Raw genomic sequence first — 14,354 nt, forward strand, 5'->3', positions numbered from 1 at the left:
CTTCACAAACTGGTTTTTATTCCCAACCCTTTGCCCTTTCCTCCCTCTGTTTACATGCTGGCAGTGCTACTCACCTATTTTTCTAAACCAGTGAGCCTCACGGGTCCTCATGTCCAGTGTCATACTCCCTTCTGTGAAAGACTCAGCAAGTCTCTGATGTGCTGCAGAAACATGTCATTTGACAGATATGAAACATTTCCTGAGCAGAACAACTGCATTTCCTATGCCCAATATTAACTATAACACACATTTCTGGGGCTTCAGAAATCTGAGTATTTCAGCATGTGGGGTACCACTCATAGGTTTGATCTAATATATTTAGAGAGAGCTCACAGAAAAACATTAGAATGTGCCCAAACTAGCATTTCCAGCTAGATAGGCAGGACTGTCACAAGGGACATACAAACAAAATGAGTCATGCCCCTTCACCAAGAAATTCATTGACATTGGGGCCCAACTGGGGTCTGTGGGGTTTGGCTTAATCTGATGGGAGGAGGTTGGGGCAAGAAAATTAATCCCCTCAGCCCTCTGAAATACTATTCTTAGGGTCCCACTTGAGTCCAGTGGAAGAAACTTCTTCAGTGGAAGATAGAATTAAAATTCAAAATGATCTGGACAAACTGGAGAAATGGTCTGAAAAAAACAGGATGAAATTCAACGTGGACAAAGGCAAAGTACTCCACTTAGGAAGGAACAATCAGTTGCACACCTACAAAATAGGACATGACTGCCTAGGAAGGAGTACTGCAGAAAGGGATCTGGGAGTCATAGTGGCTCACAAGCTAAATATGAGCCAACAGTGTAATACTGTTGCAAAAAAAGCAAACATCGTTCTGGGATGTATTAGCAGGAGTGTTGTAAGCAAGACACAAGAAGTAATTCTTCTGCTCTATTCCACGCTGATTAGGCCTCAGCTGGAGTATTGTATCCAGTTCTGTGTGCCACATTTCAGGAAAGATGTAGACAAATTGGAGAAAGTCCAGAGAAGTGCAACAAAAATTATTAAAGGTCTAGAAAACATGACCTATGAGGGAAGATTCAAATAACTGAGCTTGTTTAGTCTGGAAAAGAGAAGACCGAGGGGGGACATGATAACAGTTTTCCAGTACATAAAAGGTTGTTACAAGGAGGAAGGAGAAAAAATATTCTCCTTAGCCTCTGAGGATAGGACAAGAAGCAATGGGCTTAAGCTGCAGCAAGGACGATTTAGGTTGGACATTAGGAAAAGCTTGCTAACTGTCAGGGTGGTTAAGCACTGGAATAAACTGCCTAGGAAGGTTGTGGAATCTCTGTCATTGGAGATTTTTAAGAGCAGGTTAGACAGACACCTGTCAGGGATGGTCTAGATAATACTTAGTCCTGCCATGAATGCAGAGGACTGGACTAGATGACCTCTCGAGATCCCTTCTAGCCCTATGATTCTATTACATGAGCTCTTCACTCTCCCTGACATGGTCATGGTAACTACAGCAGCTACAGGACTAAATGTATATTTTCTCAGGGGCTTCCAAGACAGGCAGAGAGGAGAGAAAATGTCTAGTAAAAAGAGAGGTTACTTCCTGTAACTGGAAATTCTTTGAGATGTGTGGTCCCTGTATTTCACACATAGGATATGCATGCACACCATGAGTGGTGGGCAGGGGAGACTGTGCCTCCCCAAACAGCCAGGCGTGGCCCCGCCCACACTCCACCCCGAGGGTCCCGCTCTGAGGGTGCCGCTGAGCTCCAGTGGCTGGGGTCATGCCGCCCACCTTCCCGGGGCTGTGGCTGTGCCACGCGCTCTCCCTCCCGGTGCCACGCGCTCTCCCTCCCGGCTCTCCAGGGCTGGGGGGGCTGCGGCAACACCATGCTCTGGGGCGGGGGAGGCTGCAGTGGCGCTGCTGCATGCTCTGCCTCCCAGCGCTCCAGGGCTGGGGAGGCTGCGGGCACTAGCCAGCCTGGGGCGGGGGCCGACAGCTGCAGTGGGGGGGCTCTGTGTTCCAGGGGCGCAGAAGGGGCAGGGCCTTAGGTGGAAGGGGCAGGGCCAGGGGCTAGCCTTCTCCAGCCAGCCGTTCATGCGCTGCCCACGATGCACACCATGCGCCCGAGCTCACAGATTTTAACAAGCATTGTCCATTGGCCTGTACCTGCACAAAAGATCACCTCGTGCTCCTGAGCGAGGGTACATGAGGCAGTGAGGGTCAGTGCCCCCACAGTTCCTCTTCTTACCACGAATCCAATCCAGAGCTGAAGTAGAAGGAACAGAGGGCAGGGAGGGTAATAGATATAGACCACACATCTCAAAGAACTTTCAGTTACAGTAAGTAACCTTCATTCTATCTTCAAGTGCTGGTCCCTATGTATATTCCACACATGGGTGACTGACAAGCAGTTCTCAGATTGGACATGTGCGCAAGGAAGCCAGAAACAAATATGTGTGCAGTACTACAGATCCCACTGCTGCATCCACAGCTAGAACATAATGCCTAGCAAACGTGTGTATGGAGCTCCAGGTGGCTGCTCTGCATATGTCCTGTATCGGGACCTGCTGCAGGGATGTTGCCGTGGCAGCCTGCTCTCTCATGGAGTGGGCCACTATACCGCAGGGAGGCAGAATGCATGCCAGTTTGTAGCATTCAATAATACAAACAGAACCCACTTAGAAATCTTCTGAGAGGATTTAGCTTGACCACGGGATCTCTCTGCTATCGCGACAGAGAGTCTCGGAGACTTCCTGATGGCCTCGTTTTTTTGCAGGTAAAAGGCCAATGCACATCTGATGTTGAAGGAGTGAAGTCTCTTCTCTTCAGACAAAGCAGAAAGCAGAGTTTCAGAAAAAGAACATGTAAGTGAATACACTGGTTACGGTGGAATTCATAGATGATCTTCGGTAGAAATTTAGGGTGAAGGTGAAGGGATACTTTGTTCTTATGGAATAATATAAAGGGGAGGGGGTCCACCATGAGAGCTCCCAGTTTCCTGACCCTCCTGGCCAAAATGATGGCCACTAAAAACGCCACCTTCATGGATAGGAGGGACGTGGAACATGTTGCTAAGAGTTCAAAGGACCAGTAAGTTTTGACAGCACAAGGTTCAGATCTCATAGTGGTGTGGGTTTAATGACTGGCCATGAGGCCTTACAAGTCCCTTCATGAACTGTGTCGTAGTTACATAAGAACAGCCATACTGGGTCAGACCAACGGTCCATCTAGCCCGTATCCTGTCATCTGACAGTGGTCAATGCCAGCTGTCCCAGAGGGAATGAACAAAACAGGTAATCATCAAGTGATCCAGTCCCTGTCTCTCATTCCCCTGTTGGGTGAGTAAAGACAGACCACCCTCTACTGAAAGGAGGAAGGCACTAATGGGTGCTCCATGTACTCATAACGAGCTGATTGAGAGACCAGAGTTTATTAGAAACAGGAGGTAATCTAAAACAATAGGGATGCTTGGGAAGACTGGGTGAGACTGACTGTGCTGCATCAAGGTGGAGAAGCATTTCCATTTAGCCAAATAACAGGTTCAGGATTCATTGCTACGCTGGGTAAGTATAGCTTGGAGAGGGAACGAACAAGAGCCCTCTACTTCCAACACTGATCCAAACATCAAGGCCATGAGGTGAAGAGAGCCTCGGTTGGGGTGTTTGACCCTGCCCCTGTCCTGCATCAGAAGTTCTGGGAAGGGGTGGATTTTAATTGGAGGGTGGACTGACATTGTCAGAAGCTCTGGGAAACAAAACTGTCTGGGCCAGTAGGGTACTAGAAGAATGACATGGCCTCTTTGCAACATATCTTTCTCAGCACCTGGGGAATCAGGGGAGTGGGAGGAAAGGCATACCTGAAACCACTTTTCCATGATAAACAAGAGTATTACCTTGGGTGTCACAGCCTATGGATCCTCTAGAACAATAACGAGGAATTTTTTTTGTTCGTTTATAATACAAAGAGGTCCGATAGAGCTAAGCCCCACTGCGTGAATATTTCTGACAGAACAATCCTGGATTTCCCCACTCGTGGTCCACCAAGAAGTGCCTGCTAAGATTGTCTGCTAAGGAGTTGTGAACTCCCAGGAGGTATGCTACCTGGATGGTGATGATGTGCCTCATGCAACAATTCCAAAGCCCAACTGCCTCCAGACAAAGTGAAAGAAATCTCGCTCCTCCTTGTTTGTGTATATAGACCACAGCGGTGATATTGCTCAACATCACTGGGATGTGGAGCAAATGAGTGGGAGGAAGGCCTTGCATGCAAGGTAGACTGCCTGCAGTTCCAGGATGTTGATATGTAATCTGGCCTCCTGCAGGTTCCATGTGCCCTACACAATGTGACTGTTCAGGTGGACATCCCACTCTAGAAGGAATGCATATGTTACAATGTTGACACTTTCAGAAACAGAGTCCAACATTGCCCCTGTAAAGTTTATTGTCTTTGTGGGGGATAAAAGGGACATTTCTCTGTTCACACAACCTCCAGGGCTGCAAGACTTTGAATAAGGCATTGAATAGCTGAGCTGACATTCCATCATGAGTGACCTACCAGGAGTCAATAGTTGAGATACAGAAAGACTGTGTGGCCCTGATGTCTCATCTGGGTCGCCACCATGAAGAAAACATTCATAAGCATGCTGGGGGCCATCACTAGTCTGAAGGGGAGGACTCAGAATTGGAAGTGCTCCTGGACCCCCATAAAATGTAGGAACCTTGTGGGAGGGGTGTCTATATGAAAATATGCTTCCTTCGTGTCGAGAACCACGAACCACATCTTTTCTTAACAAGAGGGTATTACTGATACCAGTGTAACCACCCTGATTTTCAACTTCCCAATGAAGATGTTGAGTTGTCAAAGATCCAAAATGGGTCTCCACTCATCTTCTTTTCTGGGAATTAGGAAATACAGAGAATAGTACCCAATTCCTTGATACTGAGGCAGGATGAGCTCTACTGACCCTTGGTGCAATAGGAATTCTGTTTCTTGATGATGAATCACCTAATGAGAATGGTCCTCAAAGGGGGACTGGGAAAGGGGTTTGTGAAGGAGGAAGGGAGGGAAAGGAACTCTATGGAGTATCCCTGATGGACAATCTTCCAAGACCCAACTGTCCGTCATGATTAGCTCCCATTTGCGGGCGAACAGAGTGAGACAGCCTCCATAGGTGACAGAAGAAGGGGCAGGTGGCATCAGAGACGACAAGCAGATCTCAATTAAAACATCAAAGTGGCTCCTAGTAGTGGGCTGGGATTGGGTCGCAGTGATAGAGGGGGCCAAAAAGCAGGTTCTCTGTGTCTTCTGTTGCTTACGGGGAGGCTCAGCAGAACACTGATAGTAGAATGTATGAGGAGGAGGTGGTCTTGGTTTATAGATTTCCCTTTGGTGCTTCCTCCTTAAGACTGGTGTGTAGATCCCCAGGAAGCAGAGGGTTATTGAGAGCGTCATCAGTCTTCTCATTAAAAAGGTTGGACTCATCAAAGAGAAGACCTTGGATGATATTTTGCACCTCCCTGGGGAAACCTGAGGATTGCAATCACAAGTTCCTCCTCATAACAATATCCGTGACCAAGTTTCTGGATGGTGTATCTGCTACATCAACTGCAGCCAGAAGGGCCATTTATATCACCAACCTGCCCTCCATTAAAAGAGAGAGGAACTGGGCTCTGTCCTGAGAGGAAAGTTTCTGCTGAAAGGCCGCCAACCTAGAGTAGTTATTAAAGACATACTTGGCTACCAAGTCTTGGACTTCCTCCAGAGATATCTGGAGATTGTTAGTCACTCTTCATAATAAGTCCTGCTGTTGCTTATGGTCAGCTGGTGGGGATGGTGAAGAAGGAGAGACCACCTCCTCCAGGCAACAGGATGGGATTCCCACTGGAATCATCGGTACCTGCTTTTCTGGTTCAACATCCTCCTCCTCCTCATACTCCAGTGGAACCAGTTGTTGATGCATGGGAGAAGAGGGGAAAGACTCCTGAGTGGGTCATATACATGTGGTATTGGGATCTAAGGCCAAAAAGAGGGGCCAACTGTTTGAGGGGGACCCCAAGGCATGGAGATCCATCAGTTCCTAGGGAGGTCATGTCCATAAGAGTAGCAACTGTAAGTCCTGGATTGCCTGTCCAGGCTTGACGCTCTCTGTGGGAATGAAGTAGGGACCACCTATTACCAGAGGTTTCAGATTTGTCCGAATCTGAAAATTGCTCCTGTTGGAATGGTGGAGCTGTCCATTCCGGGTCAATCCTGCCTGATGGTTGTAAGTGAGATGGTTCCTGGAACACTGAATTAGTATAGTCTTCCAGTGTAGTAATGTTCTTCAGGGAAGAAAGGTAAGCAGCAGGATACGGACCCTGGACTTCAAGAAAGCAGACTGACTCCCTCAGGGAACGGATGGGTAGGATCCCCTGGGGGACTAACATGAAGGGGAAAGGAGTCCAGGAGAGCTGGCTGTATTTCAAGGAACCCTGTTGAGGTTACAGGGACAAACCATCCCGATGTGTCGAAAGAATAGTAAATATGGCAGGCGACCAGCTTGGCTTAACGGTGAAATCCTAGCGAATCTTAAACATAAAAAAGAAGCTTACAAGAAGTGGAAGGTTGGACATATGACCAGGGAAGAGTATAAAAATATTGCTCGGGCATGTAGGAATGAAATCAGGAAGGCCAAATCGCAGCTGGAGCTGCAGCTAGTGAGAGATGTCAAGAGTAACAAGAAGGGTTTCTTCAGGTATGTTGGCAACAAGAAGAAAGCCAAGGAAAGTGTGGGCCCCTTCATGAATGATGGAGGCAACCTAGTGACAGAGGATGTGGAAAAAGCTAATGTACTTAATGCTTTTTTTGCCTCTGTCTTCACGAACAAGGTCAGCTCCCAGACTGCTGCGCTGGGCATCACAACATGGGGAGTAGATGGCCAGCCCTCTGTGGAGAAAGAGGTGGTTAGGGACTATATAGAAAAGCTGGACGTGCACAAGTCCATGGGGCCGGACGAGTTGCATCCGAGAGTGCTAAAGGAACTGGCGGCTGTGATTGCAGAGCCATTGGCCATTATCTTTGAAAACTCATGGCGAACGGGGGAAGTCCCAGATGACTGGAAAAAGGCTAATGTAGTGCCAATCTTTAAAAAAGGGAAGAAGGAGGATCCTGGGAACTACAGGCCAGTCAGCCTCACCTCAGTCCCCGGAAAAATCATGGAGCAGGTCCTCAAAGAATCAATCCTGAAGCACTTACATGAGAGGAAAGTGAGCAGGAACAGTCAGCATGGATTCACCAAGGGAAGGTCATGCCTGACTAATCTAATCGCCTTCTATGATGAGATTACTGGTTCTGTGGATGAAGGGAAAGCAGTGGATGTATTGTTTCTTGACTTTAGCAAAGCTTTTGACACTGTCTCCCACAGTATTCTTGCCAGCAAGTTAAAGAAGTACGGGCTGGATGAATGCACTATAAGGTGGGTAGAAAGTTGGCTAGATTGTTGGGCTCAACGGGTAGTGATCAATGGCTCCATGTCTAGTTGGCAGCCGGTGTCAAGTGGAGTGCCCCAGGGGTCGGTCCTGGGGCCGGTTTTGTTCAATATCTTCATAAATGATCTGGAGGATGGTGTGGATTGCACTCAGCAAATTTGCGGATGATACTAAACTAGGAGGAGTGGTAGATACGCTGGAGGGCAGGGATAGGATACAGAGGGACCTAGACAAATTGGAGAATTGGGCCAAAAGAAATCTGATGAGGTTCAATAAGGATAAATGCAGGGTCCTGCACTTAGGACGGAAGAACCCAATGCACAGCTACAGACTAGGGACCGAATGGCTAGGCAGCAGTTCTGCGGAAAAGGACCTACGGGTTACAGTGGACGAGAAGCTGGATATGAGTCAGCAGTGTGCCCTTGTTGCCAAGAAGGCCAATGGCATTTTGGGATGTATAAGTAGGGGCATAGCAAGCAGATCGAGGGACGTGATCGTCCCCCTCTATTCGACATTGGTGAGGCCTCATCTGGAGTACTGTGTCCAGTTTTGGGCCCCACACTACAAGAAGGATGTGGATAAATTGGAGAGAGTCCAGCGAAGGGCAACAAAAATGATTAGGGGTCAGGAACACATGACTTATGAGGAGAGGCTGAGGGAACTGGGATTGTTTAGTCTGCGGAAGAGAAGAATGAGGGGGGATTTGATAGCTGCTTTCAACTACCTGAGAGGTGGTTCCAGAGAGGATGGTTCTAGACTATTCTCAGTGGTGGAAGAGGACAGGACAAGGAGTAATGGTCTCAAGTTGCAGTGGGGGAGGTTTAGGTTGGATATTAAGAAAAACTTTTTCACTAGGAGGGTGGTGAAACACTGGAATGCGTTGCCTAGGGAGGTGGTGGAATCTCCTTCCTTAGAAGTTTTTAAGGTCAGGCTTGACAAAGCCCTGGCTGGGATGATTTAATTGGGGATGGGTCCTGCTTTTGAGCAGGGGGTTCGACTAGATGACCTCCTGAGGTCCCTTCCAACCCTGATATTCTATGATTCTATGATTCAGGAATTAATCACTTGAGTTAATTGACAGTCCTAATGGGAACCCAAGCCCGCTCACTCACTTTCCAACTCGAATGATGAAAAAGGTGGTGCACAGCAGGGAATGCATCCAATGAAGTGAGCTGTAGCTTACGAAAGCTTATGTTCAGATAAATTTGTTAGTCTCTAAGGTGCCACAAGTACTCCTTTTCTTTTTGCGAATACAGACTAACACGGCTGCTACTCTGAAACCAGCAGGGAGATGTCATCAAATCCAATACTTTGGGAGAACTTGGTGAGAGGACCCTGGTACTGAGCAGGGGTGAGTCCAGTGCATCAGACACCAAGAGATCCACTGAGCATTGGAAATATGGTGGTGCAAAGGGCGTCGGTATTGGTGGCGGTTGTCAGTGCCAAGAGGTCTGTACTGATGGCACTGGAGATGTGGACCTGGTTGTACGGTCAGTCAGTACCATATGCACTGGGGTTGGTGCCAGTGCTGATGTCCATGCCCACGTAGCCTTCCCCAGGGCGGATATTCCATGTCGTTCAAGCCCTCATGGTACCGGTACTTCTTTGCCCATACCCATCAGGTCTTTGGGCAGAACAACTTGCTCTGTCAGCTCGGTACCGGGCATTCCATGGATACTAGCTTTAGGCGTCTTCGGCGCCGTTGGTACCAGTGATCCCGATGGAGCTGGCGATTGTGTCCAGCTTGATCAGAGCTCGCTACAGGGACTCAAAGACCTTTTCTTAACTGTCTTGAGTGACTGGCTCATGTTCTTAGGATACCTGCCTATGAAGAGGTGGAACCTCTTAGTTGTCGGGTGTGATAGTACAATACTCTTCTACGGGTTGGTGAAATGCTATAATAGCTGCTAGGTGGACATTCAGGGAGCTCAGGGATAACCCCAATTTTTTAACAGTCGGGTATATTCCAGAATATGCGGAAGAGTTGCTGACACTGAAGAGGTTTGGTGGGACGTGCACCAAATCTGAAACTTGGACCATTTCTGCAGGTAAGAGTGTCCTATGGAGGACTTTCTGCTGTGCAGGAGAACCTCTTGTACTTCTTTTCAACATGAGCTCTCTAGGTGCTGAAAGTCAACAAAGCCAGGTCACCAGCCTGATGGAATTCTACCTGTACCAAGTGTCCTGGCATCGGTGGTGGTGCCAGGGCAGATGGGAACTTCACCCATACCAATCTCTCCAGTGCCGCATGGACCAATGCTGCTGGCAGTACTGACAGCTCGCATACCGGGAGCGTCTTAGGGCATTTGCCCTTGTGTATCTCTACCGAAGATTCGGTGTCTGTCCCCAAACGGTCCATGGGCCTATCAACGGTACTGGACATGCGCCGTGAGACGTGGGTGCAGGGTGATCTTGGTGCCAGCGACGCGGAGGACACCAAGCAAGGTGGTGATTGCTTTGAAGTATCCCTGGGCTTGCTGCGGGGTCTTCCCACTCTCTTTTTCAACTTGTGAGAGGAGTCCCCGGACCATTTCTTTGACTCACTGTCCTTCAAAATCAAGGTTGAAGAGAAGAGTCACATCCACTGGAGGGCTGGGGTCAGAGAGCCGCTACTATAAAGATGATTTTCTGGCAGAGCTCTCTGTCCTTGTGGGATCTCGGTTGGAACTACTGGCAGAGGGAACACTTTTGTTGGATATGGCCCACTCCGAGACAGTGAATGCAAGAGGAGTGCTTGTCCAAAACTGGGATTGTTTCTCTGGAAGTGTGACAATTCTTGAAGCCCAGAGAGCCAGGCATATCCTTATCCAGGGAGGTCACCCAACACTTGGGGTCCACACAAGAATAAAGTCTTTCTTTCTTCTTTTTGTTGATGGTTTTTTTTAAAGGCACTGCCAAATAAAAGTCAAAAGAAGGCTAAAGGGTTTCTAAAATCTAAAGATTAACAACTGAAAAGGAGAGCTAATGATCCGCTAACAAGCAGCTAAAGGCTCCATCTCTAGTTGGGGTGGTTGCGAACTGAGGACAGTTAGCCTGCACAAACTGGTTTGCCTCGTGGTGCAGCACAAGGAGAGACAGCACGTTTGTGGGCCCAACAGACATTGCTACCAAAGTTCTCTGATCAGCAGCGCAGGGATGAGACACAACTACACTGGATCACCCATAGGAACACTACTCGAAGAAGAAGAGGGATTCTTTGGGAGGGAGGCGAGGGGTAAACTGAAGTGAGTGTCAGTATTGTAATTAGCCCCTCACTTCTCTTACCAACTTTATATTATTTTCTGCAGTTTCTACGTTTCAGAGGAAGAACAGAAGTCACTTTAATATAAACAATCCTCTTCTTGTAAATAGCTAGGACAATGAAGAGCCCAGCACTTGGCCTTTAACTACCAAATTTATAAATTCACACTGAAAACTCATAACAACAGAACAACCTTTTCTTTTGTCATAGCTCCTGTTTGCCTAATAAAGATGCTGTTTTGAGCCCTAACCATGCAGAGAGAGTAGAGAACTGTCACTTCGGGCCATCCCAGACTGAAGCTCCTAAGCCTGCTAGTGTGGCTGGTACCTGATTGTTTTGACTGCATTTGTGATCATAAGTAACTTTTCCCCAAGGGGAAACTGTGTAGGACGGGGGAGCCTTTTGTTTGAGGAACGCAGCTAACACTGTTACTGGCCCTATTAGGAATGAAGCTCTTCCAGCTCTAGTCTGCAGGCTTTCCAGAGCAGAAACACACAGCATTAACTGTACCATCAACATGTTCATAGATGTACAACCACAGAAAATGGAAATTAAACTACGCACCTGAGGTCAAGTAAGTCACAAGCATGTCCATATATTTAGTCCTAGAGTGGAAGAAAAATCCAGTTTTACAAACCTTTATTATTTTATATGGTATGACAGAATACAATAACTTTAATTACAGATACAGTACTCCTGCTTTTGTCAAAAGCATATAGACTCAAAACCCATAGTGTTGTAAGACCTGGAGTAGCAGCATTGCAGGCCCGTAGTAAGAGTAAGAGCATTATAGACCTGTAGATCTGTAGGTCCAAAGGATGAGTGTTGTAGGAGATTTTCAGAAGGGAGGCCACAGACTCATCTTCCAAGTTTCGTTTTCATAGCCTTGTTTCCTTGCAATATCAGAACTAAGCTGTATGGCACTAACTCCAACTTGGGTCATAGCAAAGTGATAGAGCCCAGTCCAAGGAGACCCATTGTCTACCATCAACAGTATTCCTTTCCCGGGCTTTTGGGCACTCAACACAGAGTTGAAAAATGCTTGATCTCTGGCAGGGAAGACCACACAGTTCTCAGAGCTCTTGACAGGCACATCCTCCAAATGTCAACCGGAGATGTCAACCTCAGAGAGCCTGATCCACATTCCCCACTGAGGACTGATTTAGTATCATGCTCGCATCCAGTTAACAGGAGAGGGGGAGGAGTGCAGGTACTTGGAGGAAAGTTATAGAAGGTGAAGAGATGTTCGCACTTGATGCCACTAGGCCCAGTCCCTGAAGTTCTTATTCAGTTATGTCAATTGGTGTTTGACTTGAATAGGGACTGGTCCCATAATCACGTTAAGAAAATAAAAACCATATATACCTTTTTAAGTGGGCAGTCATAGTACAGAAATGTATTTAGCAAATGGCCTCACCTATTCTCTTTGGGTTCTGCCATGACTTTTGACAACACAAGGCGAACCAAACACCTACATGCAAGAGAAACACAGAAAATGAGACTCAGAAATTAAATCTCCATCAGTATTTTGTGCCTTTTCAGCCCCAACAAGAGACAACATTTTCCCAGCTCTTCTCCATGCCATTAATTCAATATACCTACTGAAAGATACAGGGTATCAGATTGGGATTAAGAACTTTGTAAGATTTTTCCCATCCTCACCATTTATTTTGTCCTCCACTTTGCTAAATCAATGCCTGGCTGGCTTGGGGTAAACAATAGAAGAAATATGTTTGTCTTATAATTATTATTCTTAAAATAGGGTAGAATATTTTAACATGATATTTTAAAAAATTACTTAGTTATCAACAAACCCAAGTTCTAGGGCTAGATACCAAATCAGTCTTTTCACCTCTGGAGATCATCGCTAGCAAGTCAAATGCATTTGTTGTAGTTTCATTCTAGTCACTACTGGTCATTTGTCCACATCACAAAAACAACATTAAACTCAGAGCAACTGGCATCCACTGCTCAAGAGAGGCCTATGACAGGCTTGGCTAAAGGTGTGGCAGTTCAGGATTGAGGTATGTTTTGCAATGTCATGGGATGCTCTGAATTTGAACAGCATAGGAGCTGCTGGCTAGCATAATACACATCACCTGCTCAGTTCTTCACCTTCATGAAAACTAAAAATTCATCAGATGTAAAAAATTAAAAGAAAGAAAAGCAGCAGAAATTCCCTTCCTTTACGGGTATCTCAAATACTCACTTTAAAGCTGTGAACACTTGTTGGCAATCTTGTGAGTGCTGAGATAAATACTCCAAAGCTTTGATAGCCACAGCCTGTTGTTCAGTCTGAAAACAAGTAACAAACACGTTTTCTAAAAGCTGTGCCAATCCTCAAACAACGCCATCCTACCCACAACTGGAAAATGTTTGCTGGGTTTATATGCCCTTCTCGTGGGGGAAAGGCAAGAGGATTCTGCATAAGAAACATCACCAGATGCAAGGGAAAAAATCTTAAGGAAAGATCCTGTGATTCCTTGCATAATCAGTCCATAGACAGAACAGGATCAATACAGCTTGGGGAAGCCATTAGAACCTGGGATATTATTAGCAAAGCCCAAGAGATAGCTAAAAGAGCTGCTCTATATATGCCAATATTCATTCATTCAGTGCACACACCATTCAGTCACTGCTCACAGACAAACAAGAGGGACAAGTAACTTTTCATAGTCCTTCAGGATTTCCCAACCCCAGAATCTGAGCTCCTTAAGAACATATAAGCAGCTTCTCCTTCTGAATTCAGAGTAGCAGCTATGTTAGTCTGTATCCACAAAAAGAAAAGGAGTACTTGTGGCACCTTAGACACTAACAAATTTATTTGAGCATAAGCTTTCCTGAGCTACAGCTCACTTCATCGGATGCATGCAGTGGAAAATACAGTGGGGAGATTTTATATACACAGAGAACATGAAACAATGGGTGTTACCATACACACTGTAACGAGAGCAATCATGTAAGGTGAGATATTACCAGCAGGAGAGGTGGGGCGGGGGAGCTTTTCTAGTGATAATCAAGGTGGGCCATTTCCAGCAGTTGACAAGAATGTGTGAGGAACAGTAGGGAGGATGAAATAAACATGGGGAAATAGTTTTACTTTGTGTAATGACACATCCATTCCCAGTCTTTATTCAAGCCTAAATTAATTTTATCCAGTTTGCAAATTAATTCCAATTCAGCAGTCTCTCATTGGAGTCTGTTTGTGAAGTATTTTTGTTGAAAAATTGCCACTTTTAGGTCTGTAATCGAGTGACCAAAGAGATTGAAGTGCTCTCTGACTGGTTTTTAAATGTTATAATTCTTGACGTCTGATTTGTGTCCATTTATTCTTTTACGTAAAGACTGTCCAGTTTGGCCAATGTACATGGCAAAGGGGCATTGCTGGCACATGATGGCATATATCACGTTGGTGGATGTACAGGTGAATGAGCCTCTGATAGTGTGGCTGATGTGATTAGGCCCTATGATGGTGTCCCCTGAATACATATGTGGACACAGTTGGCAACGGGCTTTGTTGCAAGGATACGTTCCTGGGTTAGTGTTTCCGTTGAGTGGTTGCTGGTGAGTATTTGCTTCAGGTTGGGGGACTATCTGTAAGCAAGGACTGGCCTGTCTCCCAAGATCTGTGAGAGTGATGGGTCATCCTTCAGGATAGGTTGTAGATCCTTAATGATGCATTGAAGA

The 14,354-nt window shown here is 46.4% G+C and overlaps 1 protein-coding gene across 2 annotated transcripts in view; it reads right to left on the reverse strand.

Moving 5' to 3' along the window:
- Positions 1-14,354, reverse strand: part of TEX11 (testis expressed 11) — a 148,016-nt gene that overhangs the window by 43,124 nt on the left and 90,538 nt on the right. For both annotated transcript variants that reach the window (XM_084638556.1, XM_084638557.1), the window contains 4 exons: positions 12,877-12,962; positions 12,085-12,138; positions 11,232-11,272; positions 75-161 (listed from right to left, as the gene is read on the reverse strand). In XM_084638556.1, coding sequence (XP_084494682.1) covers positions 75-161; positions 11,232-11,272; positions 12,085-12,138; positions 12,877-12,962 — 268 coding nt within the window. The remainder of the gene's footprint in view (positions 1-74; positions 162-11,231; positions 11,273-12,084; positions 12,139-12,876; positions 12,963-14,354) is intronic.

The sequence above is a fragment of the Lepidochelys olivacea genome, assembly GCF_965140295.1.
Source record: "Lepidochelys olivacea isolate rLepOli2 genome assembly, chromosome: 9".
In the NCBI taxonomy this organism is placed as follows: domain Eukaryota; kingdom Metazoa; phylum Chordata; order Testudines; family Cheloniidae; genus Lepidochelys; species Lepidochelys olivacea.